General features: G+C 36.1%; 4 protein-coding genes across 5 annotated transcripts in view; 2 read left to right on the plus strand and 2 right to left on the minus strand.

Moving 5' to 3' along the window:
* Positions 1-18: 18 nt before the first annotated feature.
* LOC109855877 overlaps positions 19-10806 on the plus strand; it is an 83561-nt gene continuing 72773 nt past the window's right edge. For both annotated transcript variants that reach the window (XM_020430567.1, XM_020430566.1), the window contains exon 1: positions 19-441. In XM_020430567.1, the coding sequence (XP_020286156.1) occupies positions 423-441 (19 nt within the window). In that variant the 5' untranslated portion in view covers positions 19-422. The remainder of the gene's footprint in view (positions 442-10806) is intronic.
* LOC109855882 (pre-rRNA processing protein FTSJ3) lies at positions 2057-5913 on the minus strand. Its single transcript, XM_020430577.1, has 6 exons — positions 5699-5913; positions 5133-5596; positions 4119-5061; positions 3549-3980; positions 3011-3392; positions 2057-2932 (listed from the first exon to the last, which is right to left on the minus strand). Exons 1-6 carry the CDS (start codon positions 5760-5762, stop codon positions 2656-2658), a joined length of 2562 nt encoding a protein of 853 aa, XP_020286166.1. The 5' UTR covers positions 5763-5913; the 3' UTR covers positions 2057-2655.
* LOC109855887 lies at positions 6342-8866 on the plus strand. Its single transcript, XM_020430584.1, has 4 exons — positions 6342-6783; positions 6866-7114; positions 7240-7455; positions 7657-8866. Exons 1-4 carry the CDS (start codon positions 6517-6519, stop codon positions 8122-8124), a joined length of 1200 nt encoding a protein of 399 aa, XP_020286173.1. The 5' UTR covers positions 6342-6516; the 3' UTR covers positions 8125-8866.
* On the minus strand, positions 8963-10311 carry LOC109855889 (ADP-ribose pyrophosphatase, mitochondrial). Its single transcript, XM_020430587.1, has 2 exons — positions 9995-10311; positions 8963-9797 (listed from the first exon to the last, which is right to left on the minus strand). Exons 1-2 carry the CDS (start codon positions 10218-10220, stop codon positions 9163-9165), a joined length of 861 nt encoding a protein of 286 aa, XP_020286176.1. The 5' UTR covers positions 10221-10311; the 3' UTR covers positions 8963-9162.

Consider the following 10806-nt stretch of genomic DNA (forward strand, 5'->3'; position numbering starts at 1 on the left):
TCGTGGGGGAGCAACAAGCGGTTTTGCGTGACACGCTCGCTTCGTGTATTGCGTTTGAGAGTGGCGAGAATCGAGGGAGCGGGCGAAGTGACGGACGCGTGATTATCGCGTAATTAACCCGCGTGAGGTCCGCGATTATCAAGATTTTCCCAATTAACGTTGATTGACGCGTGCACGAGGGGAAGCACGATTCTTCTCCAGAAGAGATATGCGCGCGCGCGCGCGCATATCTCGCGTTGTCAAAATCGCGGATTAATTAACGTTGGTGCGAGAAAGTGTGTTGGTTCGAAAGTGTCGAAAAGTGACGCGAGTGACAGCAATTTATGAATTAATTCGCAATTAATCGAAAGATCTTCCTGAGGATTTCTTGCAGAGGAATAGGCAACGGCAAACGGACAGCAAAACACAACCTCCTCGCGCGGATGAGTGAGCGGCAGTTTGGTGAGTGAATTGTATCATCATTATTTTGCATTAGATATTTTTGTACTTTGACTAATTAGCTATTCGCGTGTTCGCGACGATTTTACTCCGTTGCGATAATAAACTGCGGTTTGTTGGAGTATCGAAACTCCGTTCTGTGGATGCATTTTGCTACCATGACAAAAAAACACTCACAATGCGTGAAATATTTTAAATATTTAAACAGACCGATATACAAGTGAGCATTAACGCGATGCTATCTCGATAATCGTGTTGCAAATAATGCTTATTTTCAAGCACTGGCACGTGCCGACCTTCGCTCAAGGATGTTTTTTTAAAAAGTTTTCTTGTCTTCGCGCATATATTTTAATATATTCATTTTATATGTTTATTTTATTTATATTTTTAAATGTTTTCGATACAAAGCATTTATGCACGCTTTTCGTGATCTGAGCGAAAAATAAATGAGCGGTAAAATATTTTTTACGATAACACATTGTATAAATAGATCCATTACTGCGGCCTTCTTTTATAAATAGACAAGATATCTAAATTTCGAGAGATACCGACGGGGCGCGCGAAGAAGTTTGCTGCTCTGTGTGCTTACGGACTAAAGTCGCATGATCGAACAAAATGGTTGTCTCGGACCGATTCTCGCGCAGATTAGAGACGGTGGAAAGTCGAGGTCGCCCTTGACGTAAGCGCCTACCGTGTGTGGATACACAAACACACACCGACGGCATATCACATTCTACGAAATACGAAAACATTTATGTATAAAAATATTTACGACGACTCATAGAGCGCAAATTAGTTGCAATAATTTACAGTTAAAAAAAAAGATCGCTCACATTCGTCTTGCATTCCGTGTGTAAAAAAATATAAATTCCGTTCGCTGAACATTTTTACTTCGCGTAGCAACGATGTGCCAATCTCACGGGAGAAGATCACGAGAAACAAATGCTTGGCGCCGCTTTGCAAAACTACGTCGCGATAAAAACAAGCGGATGTTTATTGCGTTCGAGATATTTTTACGCTTCTTAGATTAAAATTTGATGCGAATTTTTGATATTAAATCTTGTTGTTGTATTTCGCGTTTGAAGAGAATAACTTTTCACGCGCTACAACAAAGCTTAAGCCGAACTAATTTGACTAAAAAACCATTAAATATCATTGTGTGTCTGTTATGCAATCTAATATACACGTTACCACACGTGTATGTATGCGAGATCAGACATAGCCGCGAGTGCATCAGCGAATTAATTCATCTATATGAAAGCGAAACACGCATCCCACACATGCGTTATGCTGTTTTGAAGTCCTTTCCCAATATCGGAGTAGCGGCATCAATTTGGCTGCAATAAGCAGTCTCTCTCTCTCTCTCTCTCTCTATATGTATATGTACGCTATCGGCCTTGACATCGGTCGTAGCAGCTACGCAGTTGCAACACAAAGTACATTATCGATAACCCCATCTATTAGGGCGGCTGCGAATGCATCGTAAATTTAATCGACTTCATCACGATGGTTCTTTTTTTTTATTGCGGAAAAAATCCATCCAGTTTATTTCTGAATTTTTTTTTATTTTTTTAATTTTTTTTTTTTTACGTGCTTATTCACGTACGAAAAATAGAATACAATTCTGTCCCACAGATTGCTATAAAAATCTTGTCGGTGTGTTGTAATATAAAATAGAATGTCGTGCGATCTATAATTTTTATTATACGGGGGACGCGGGTCGAATCTCTCTTGGCACTCACGTATACTTACTCACGGAAATCGGTTCGATGCTACTTTCGCAAATGACGATGCATGGAACGCCGACGCAGAGCGATCTTTATAGATGCCATCGGCCTTGTCCTTGACATCGACCGCAGCGTCCCGACGCTACGCAGGCGACGGCCCGTTGGTCACATCGAGATATCTGATACGCGGAACAGCTGAGAGTATTATAAGCTCGTGGAGGGGTTTACGCGTCGGATCAAGGTTTCAAAGAGGGTATAGGAGACGAAAGTCACGTTAGTAGATAAATAGGCAATATGGATTTGTACGTATAGACACACCACTATCTTATTTACGGAATATTTCGTAAGATGACGTAAACTCTCTTTCTCTGTCTTTCTCTTGTGAAATATATTTTTTTTATAATGAATGTTTTTACAACACTTTTTGTTATCCGATAAATACAAAACAATCTACACGACGTTTACTTATCGTTATTAAAATCTAAACAATTTATCTCTTTTTGGCGGTTTTATGTCCTTTGCGACTTTTTGCGGTGCTTTGCACTTTTTTTGACGCGCGCAAATTCTTTTTGGTTCCTTTGCGACCTTTTGCATTTTTTTGCAATTTATTTTTCGCCGCACGTAAATCCTTTTTCATTCTCGGATCGACTATTTTGTATCGACCTTTCACACCAGCAGGCCTAACACTTCGCTTGCCCGCCAAGTGTTTCTTTGCTACGACATACGTAACTTCTTTCTTCGGTTCTCTAGTTGCTCTCTTATACAACCTAAATCAAATTAGAAATTGAATTAAAATATGTTTTTCGTTCAGAATCACGAAAGTTCTAAAAAAATCTCGCACTTACGCTTTAATCTGTTCGACTTTCTCTTTACCGGTGATATCCGTATTATCCATCAGTGCTTCGACTTTTTTATTGGCCTTCTCAAGTTTGCGCAGTGCACGTTTCTTTTTCCTTGCCTTGGCCTCCATTACTTTCTTGATCGGTCTGACATTCAAGTCCTCGACTCTCTTTTTGTATTCGTCGGCAAGTTCCTTAGGCACAGGCACGTCTTTTCTCATATGTTTTTCTTCATCCTTTAAAAACCAATCGGGCAATTTCTCGTCGTTGAACGTGTATCTATTCCAAGCCGAGTCGATCAAGTTCCTTCGTGATTTTTTACTTTCGATCAACAATGATCCGAGCGCTAAATCCTCGGAAGTAAGTTTTCTCTTTTTCGGTGTTTTACCTAGTCGCGATCGCACAAATGAATAATTTAGATTAATGTGACTATACATAGTATATTCTAACTTTCAATTATAAATAATCCTAAGCACTTCTGAAAAAAAAAAAAAAAAACGTCTGAGGCTGATTTTTTTCTCTGCCGAAACAAAACCTTTCTCACCTGTTTCCTTCGACGCTATTTCGAAACCGTCTTTTTTGCCAATTTTTTGTACTTTTCTTTGGGGAGCCATCATTTCTTCCACATCGTAATCTGAATTTGTGTCGTCACTTTCGCTACCATCCCTTTCACTGATGTTGCGTTTTCGTTCTTTCTTCTCATTTGTTTTCTCTTCTACATTTTTCTCCTCTCCAACAATATGTCCTCCTTTCTTTTTGTATACATCGATCATTCTATTTATTTCGTAGTCCGCGTCGTCTTCATCCTCCAAATTTTTAAACGCATCTTTCTCGAACCACAATTCTGCTTTACTAATCCTTTTGGTTTTTTTGTCTCGGAAATCTAAATCGGTGAGCAACGGATTGCTATCAGGATCTACAGATGGTTGTTCTATTTGCGGTTCACTCGTACTTTCGTCTTCGGAATCCTCTAGATCTATTTCGCAATAAAGATTTATTATAAATTTGAAAAATAAATAAAAAATAAAAAATCTTAAATTAGTAGAAAAAAAAGATTTTATCACTAGACATATCAAAAACTAAAGTTTTACTATATTTATAATAAATGTAATACCTAGTCTAGATTTATCGCTGTTAATATTGTCTGATTCAGCGTCACTATCATTTTCCTCACTGTCTTCCGTTTTATAATATAAACCTTTACTATCCAAGTGACCTGTATCTTTTTCATAACGAATCATCTTCGGCTTGACAATCTCATCATCCGAGTCTACATCACTTTCCGCTAAGACATCAGGTGTTTGGTTTGTCAGTTGTTCCAATTGTTGATAACTTTGAACTTGGCTTAATTTAAACATATCATCTCCTTCTAATTTGGGTCCTTCGTCATTTTTATGAATCATTTTCAAATTAAGACGTTCGTTCAGTTTTTGTCTTTCTTTTATAGCTTTCTTTTTCTTGCGTTTTAACTCTTTCATCTCCTCCGCTCTGAGCTCAGCGATTTGTTTTTGAATTGCCTCATCTTCCAAATCCTCTTGCTCTTCCAGACTTGTAGTTATCTCTGCAGTTTTATCTTCAACTTTATCCTTTTCTTCTGTTTTATTCTCTTCCTTGTTTTTAGTTTCTGTTTCTTTTAATGCCTTCCACCACTTGAGCAGAAGCTTCAAATCCTTTAGACCAAGTACCTTAATATCCTTGCAACATTCTCTAATTTCTTTAGTCGTTTTCTCATGCTTGTCGATGATTTCGTCATCTATTACTATCTCAGAAGCGTTCTGCAGAGCCTCTATCGCATTTTCACAAGCAATGAAATCTTTCGCAGATAATTTGTGATACAACGTGTAATCATTCGTAGGATATCCTTCAGCTTTCTTTTTCTTCTGTTTTTCCGGATGAAGAACATTTAAGGTATTTTTTGGTTCTATTTCCAATTCAGAAAATACATGCTTTGGATCAAAGAACTTGGGATCTAGTTTATCTGGCGCGATGTAATGTTGACAAACCACAAAAATTTCTGCAGATTCGTTACGGGAAGCTTGAGGTTTAGTGGCATGTACCTACATAAGTAAAGTGTTAGTCAAATCATATAAACAATGATCAGTAAAAATTCTTTTAAAAATATTAATACCTTTTTGAATAGCTGTTTTAGCACCCAGAGCAATGGATTATAATCTTTAGATCGAAATATTTTTGTTACAAACCAACCACCTGCACTTAAGAATTGAGTAGCTAGTTTAACGGCTGATAATGTTAAAACAGCCTGTTGATACGCATCATGAAGCCAGTTCTTTCCCACATTGGGAGCACCATCGTGTAAAACAACGTCAGCTTTCCATGTCTTTAATTCACGTGAGATAGTTACTCTACACTGATCTGTTGTAATATCTTCTACAAGACTGATACATCCTGGGACAGGTTTTATTGGAAACAAATCCACTCCTATAACTATAGATGATAGTGGCATATTTTGTTTGGCAACTTGCATCCAGCCACCTGGTGCTGCGCACAAATCGATGCATACTTTTGACTTTTGAAGAAATTCAAATTTACGGTTTAACTGAATCAATTTGAAAGCAGCACGTGATCTGAAACCTAAAAATGTTTATTAATACGATTAAACATTTGAGTTAAATACAGTCATTGACTCTAATACTTTAGTAACTTGATTATTCGTGTATTGATAAAATTACACACCTGTCTCTTTTGCTAATTGATAATATTTATCTTTTCTTTGTTTTCCGATCTTCTTTTTCGCCATTTTTAATTACTTTATTATTTTAAGTGCTATCAGTTCTTTTTCATAAATATACAAAATCTGTGCGTGAGATAGAGTTGGAACAATACGAAATAGGTTAAAAACGCACGTGATCGAACATGTATAATCGTGTTCTGTTCTTTTTAGCTGTACTTTTTGTACTTTGGCTTTCTTTTCTCTCTTTTTCTCTGTTCTCCTGTTATGTATTTACTATTTTTCAGCATTTAATTACACATACATTATGTTTATTTATTTATTCATTTTTATATAAAAGTTAACACTTCATATATATACATATATATACATTTACATAACAAGAGTGCAGATGCATATACAAAACTAAAAGACTAGATACTAGAAATGTATTACCAACACAACCACGATACTTGTTGACTTTCTTCACTCGCTCATTGACGGAAATGCGAAGTTATCCGACATTTCAATTGGCTCGTCGTAGAGAATTTTGAAATTTATACAGTTCGGTGTCACGTGAATAGGATCATTTGACGTTGAGATGATGTCAAACTGTTTTTTCATGTAAAATTTGCAGTAAAATTCGTAAATTTCAGTGTTCTCCAAACTTCCAGAGCGCTCGTCTTTGTGATGTAGCGCGTAAATCCAATTTCGCAGTAGTAAAAGTGTTGATTTTATCTCTCTCGGTTTTAACAACTTTTTTCTCTCGAACTAAATTACGTTTTATCTTTTTCTTTATATATATATACATATATATATATAAAAGATTTGAGAAAAGAGAAAAATGTGGAAATGCGTAGTCCGTGGAATTCGAGAAACGTTAGAGCGACGTGGTGTTTGTCGCACCAACATATACTCACAGTCATCACAAGATAACTCAAAAAATGACGTCAAAACAAGCTTGACATGTCGACAAAAATTTCTTCCTCCGATTTTTGTCTCTTGTGACAATGGTTTTTGCGGATCGGCCAAAAGTGCCGGAACTAAAAAAGACAAGAAGCATAATTCTGAATGGAACACCAGATATAATTGGTCAGAAGCATTCAGCTGGGTAAATGTTTTCTCAAGTAGTTCTATATTATCCAATATTTGTTGTGCAACTTAAAGCAACACTATGACTTATATTTTATTAGTCTAGCGCATTGGCAGCTGGATGGGTTGTGTGCCAAACACTTTGCCTGCACAAGAGAATCTTTGACAAGAACAACAAGGAAAATTTAAAACCCAAATGTGGAATTTCTTTTCTCACACAAAAATTAAATTTACAACCCAGGAATATTCTGCCAGTTACCAACTGTGTTGGTAATGAGGATAACAAATCCAGTTTGCAAAACTCAGATTTATGGAATGTAGGAAAACCATTCGATCCCGTTTCTGAAAAAGTGAGAATTTTGCTCTAGAGAGACATGATATTCAATAATTTTATGTATATTGAAACTTTAAGAGAAAAGATGATAACTTGAAATATTGACTATGTTACATACTGATAAATTCTATGTATCTTTAGGCGTTTGAAGAAGTTGGTAATGAATTTACAAAGGTTCATGATGCAATCGTAGGAGAATATGAATTTCGAAGTGGTATACATGCTTTGAAGGAAAAACGTTATAAGGATGCTTTGATGCATTTTTCCGAGGGTGCCAAACTGTCATCTCCTGGAAGTATGTTCAATTTAGGCCTATGTTATGAATTAGGTATTGGAACTTCAGTGGATCAAAAGAAGGTACATTCAAATATGCCAGATAATATTTAGAGTTCTTTCTCTCTCTTGTGAATTGACTCCAGATTGAAGTGGAGGGTAGTCAAAGGAGTTTCTTCTTCAGATATAGAAAAATTGTTGAACATTATATGAAATTGCAAACTTCTTTGGAAGATAGACACAAATATAAAATATATTTGTAAAAATGTAAAAATCTTTCTTTAGGCTGCCAAGTATTATAATGATGCAGCGACGCACGATCATGCTGACGCATTGTACAATTTGGGAGTTTTCCATGCTCAAGGAAGGGGTGGATTATCAGTCAATATTGATGCCGCGCGTATTTATTTTACCAGAGCGGCTAAGTTAGGTCAGAAACAAGCGCAACATGCACTTGATTTAGAAAAAGCAAAGACTTCGTCGAAGGAAACTACCATCTCCGTTGTACCTCATATCGACACTATGCTCCTCAGATTAGTTAATTCTACATTAAGTACGAAATTCCTTGCAAATTATACATTGAGCACAAGGTTTCGTACAACATCTAAGCAAGATCCTTGCACAATCAAAACGCCAGAATATAACGAAAACACGATCCAAGACCCGACCCAAATGTTCTTAGATCTTCTTGGCTTAGGGAAACCTAGTAAATCACCCATTACGATAACCACCAACTGTAAGGTGCCATGTTAAGAAGTGAAACGTATTTTTGTTTGTATTAACGTACGTCACTTTACTGTAAAACCCTATCGAAATCACGTTATGTGGTTAAGTGATACAACTAGTTTAAGTTTTACATAGTATTATTGTTTTCATACTATATGATGCGTTTGTTTTGATATGATAATTTTACAAGAATACACACATGTATTCAGCAAACCACGCAAGAATGTCCACATTTTTACACACAGAGATCTTGCATAATTAACTATACGTGTAAGAGCAACATTGATGCTGCTCAGTTTATAATATATGTGTGTATGTGTAAGATTCTGCTTTAACTTGAAGCACTTTTATCTACAAGTACGCGTAACATGACTTTCATTAATATCACACGATTCAATTATATCCAGAAACAAATGCATACATATTATTTCATACGTATGCGCAAATCTTAAAAACTCTCCTCTCCGTTGCATAATTGTTTTGTTTTTCTTTTTGTTAAGGTTGTGAACATAATTTTATTTTTATGTGCTGCGTTACGTTGATAAGCGTATCGATGATTTCAATATGAATTTTACGACTATGTTATGTATACATCTACTTACTTGACTCATAGTTGAGTTGGAACATAGCTGTGATGCATGCTTGAAACAAAAAAAAATTTATACACGAAGATACACCTGATATTAAAGTGAGATTTGAACATCGCAAATTTTATGTACTCTCGCTTATAAACTTTCATATCCGAAAATGTATCGATTATGATACAAAGTAGAGTGTCGATATATTTTTGACAGGTATATGTATGTATTTTCGTCGAATCTTACTCTTTGAAAAATCTCATTTTATCAATTAAGATAATCGTTTATTAGATTTAAGATTCATATATTGGTACAAACAATAGTAACGACGTTTGATTTGTGCGTTGCACAAATAGCGTACATACAGATAGTACGTACAATAGTACAAAAATAAATTTTTTTTTATATAGAAGTTGTAAATAATTTTTAAGAACACGTTCCTTTCTTCGAGAACAACTCATTGCAATCAGGAATCGTACGTTGTGCTTTACCAGTGCGCGTTGTGTTCCAATACAGTTTTTCTTATAAATTCGCTGTGATTAGCGTACAAATTTATTTCACAATTCACGTCCATCCATCTTACGTCGCGCGCGTCGTCCCCAGCCTTCAATGCGAGTTTTCCGATCACGGCATTGTCCTCGTCGTGAAAATTTATAGCCACCGTCTCCATCCAAGCGTTATCCGTATTTCGCGGATCGTCCACGTATCCTTTGTAAATCTCCTTTCCTTTTGTGAAAAATTCCTTTATAGAATTTTGAAGGGTTTCTTTTTCGGTGTCATTTTTTTCCAAAACGTTCAGCGCTTCTTCCATAAATTCTCTCATTAAAGTAGCGGAGACCGTCTCTCCTGGATCGACCATACCTCCCGGTATAGCCCATTCTCCGGAATCCCTTCTTTGTATCGCGACGAATTGCAAAACTGGTTTTCCCGTGTGCTCGTCCGTTTGTACAGCTCCCGTGTTATCGCGTTTCCATCGTGTAACGATCGGATCGGCAGCGTGATTCGGTCCCCATCGACCTAGGAGCCCTCGACCAACGATACCGGTCCGTCCCACAGGGTTCAAAGGATAACCATCCGAGTTTACGACGTAATCGCCCGTGAAACTTTTTCGATTCACTTTACCTGTTTGCATAAAAAATCATATCAAATATAGCGCCGTAATATTTTGTCTGCACATGCGCAATGCTGTTCTAGTATAAATTTGTTAACCTTATTAAATATGACATTTTCTATTGATTTTTCATCTCATGTCGGTTTCTTTTAGAATACGATAAATGTCCACAATTGATTGTTAAACAAATCAAAAAAAAGATAGTTACCGTCCAAAACGTTCCATTTTGGTTTGAAACAGGACACGTGTATATCCGGATCGGCCCAAGGTTTACCCAGAAGAGCAGCAGCATTGTATTCCACTGGTTTATAATCGGCATATTCGACTGTCCACGGAACTTTCTCTTCCGGTACTGCAAATCGTTTTACGTTGCTGGACGGATACAAACCCTGTCTGCACTTTTGGTGAAACATTCTGACGCATCTGATACTCATTTAAGAGAACCTTTTCTACGAGGAAATCGATGCAACGAATACATGCTTATTTTGTGTGATACTTGTTTGTATTCAGTAACGTAACTATGTAACGATTTGCAAATCTCATATCAAGTATTTGTCTGTGTTTAAGCGGGAATTGAAGAAAATAATAAAAATTTTTCTCGTTAAATTGTGTCTTTTGAATAAATAATTTTTGAATATCTAAGATGAGGACAGGATATAAAGGAAGATGCACATTACAAGTAGACCATTTTTTTTATGTTGATTTAAAAATGTATATTTTATATCACTTTTTAGTTAAAGTGCGGCAAAATTAAAAACTCAGAATTACAATATTACATATTAATATTATACTGTTGTCTGACTGTTACACATACATCATATTTTTTCCTCAATCTTTTAAAAACACAAGTTCTACATGACAAGTCATAATTGTCATTTATTTAACATGACAATTTTTTTCTGACAACAACATGGATATTGTTTTATGTCTAGTGTGAGATGAGAAGAGATGCATGTTTTTTTTTTTTTTTTTTTTTTTTTCTTTTTAAATACGTACGTTGTACGATATTATTAAAAAATA

Source organism: Pseudomyrmex gracilis, unplaced genomic scaffold (assembly GCF_002006095.1).
Source record: "Pseudomyrmex gracilis isolate BER0280 unplaced genomic scaffold, ASM200609v1 scaffold_101, whole genome shotgun sequence".
NCBI lineage: Eukaryota > Metazoa > Arthropoda > Insecta > Hymenoptera > Formicidae > Pseudomyrmex > Pseudomyrmex gracilis.

Coding starts and splice junctions, on each gene's coding strand:
- LOC109855887 (XM_020430584.1), top strand. CDS start 6,517: ATGTGGAAATGCGTAGTCCGTGGAATTCGAGAAACGTTAGAGCGACGT. Junction 6,784..6,865: donor GGTCAGAAGCATTCAGCTGG/GTAAATGTTTTC, acceptor ATATTTTATTAG/TCTAGCGCATTGGCAGCTGG. Junction 7,456..7,656: donor CTTCAGTGGATCAAAAGAAG/GTACATTCAAAT, acceptor ATCTTTCTTTAG/GCTGCCAAGTATTATAATGA.
- LOC109855882 (XM_020430577.1), bottom strand. CDS start 5,762: ATGGCGAAAAAGAAGATCGGAAAACAAAGAAAAGATAAATATTATCAA. Junction 5,597..5,698: donor TCAATTAGCAAAAGAGACAG/GTGTGTAATTTT, acceptor AAACATTTTTAG/GTTTCAGATCACGTGCTGCT. Junction 2,933..3,010: donor AAAGTCGAACAGATTAAAGC/GTAAGTGCGAGA, acceptor AATTTGATTTAG/GTTGTATAAGAGAGCAACTA.
- LOC109855889 (XM_020430587.1), bottom strand. CDS start 10,220: ATGAGTATCAGATGCGTCAGAATGTTTCACCAAAAGTGCAGACAGGGT. Junction 9,798..9,994: donor AAAATGGAACGTTTTGGACG/GTAACTATCTTT, acceptor TTATGCAAACAG/GTAAAGTGAATCGAAAAAGT.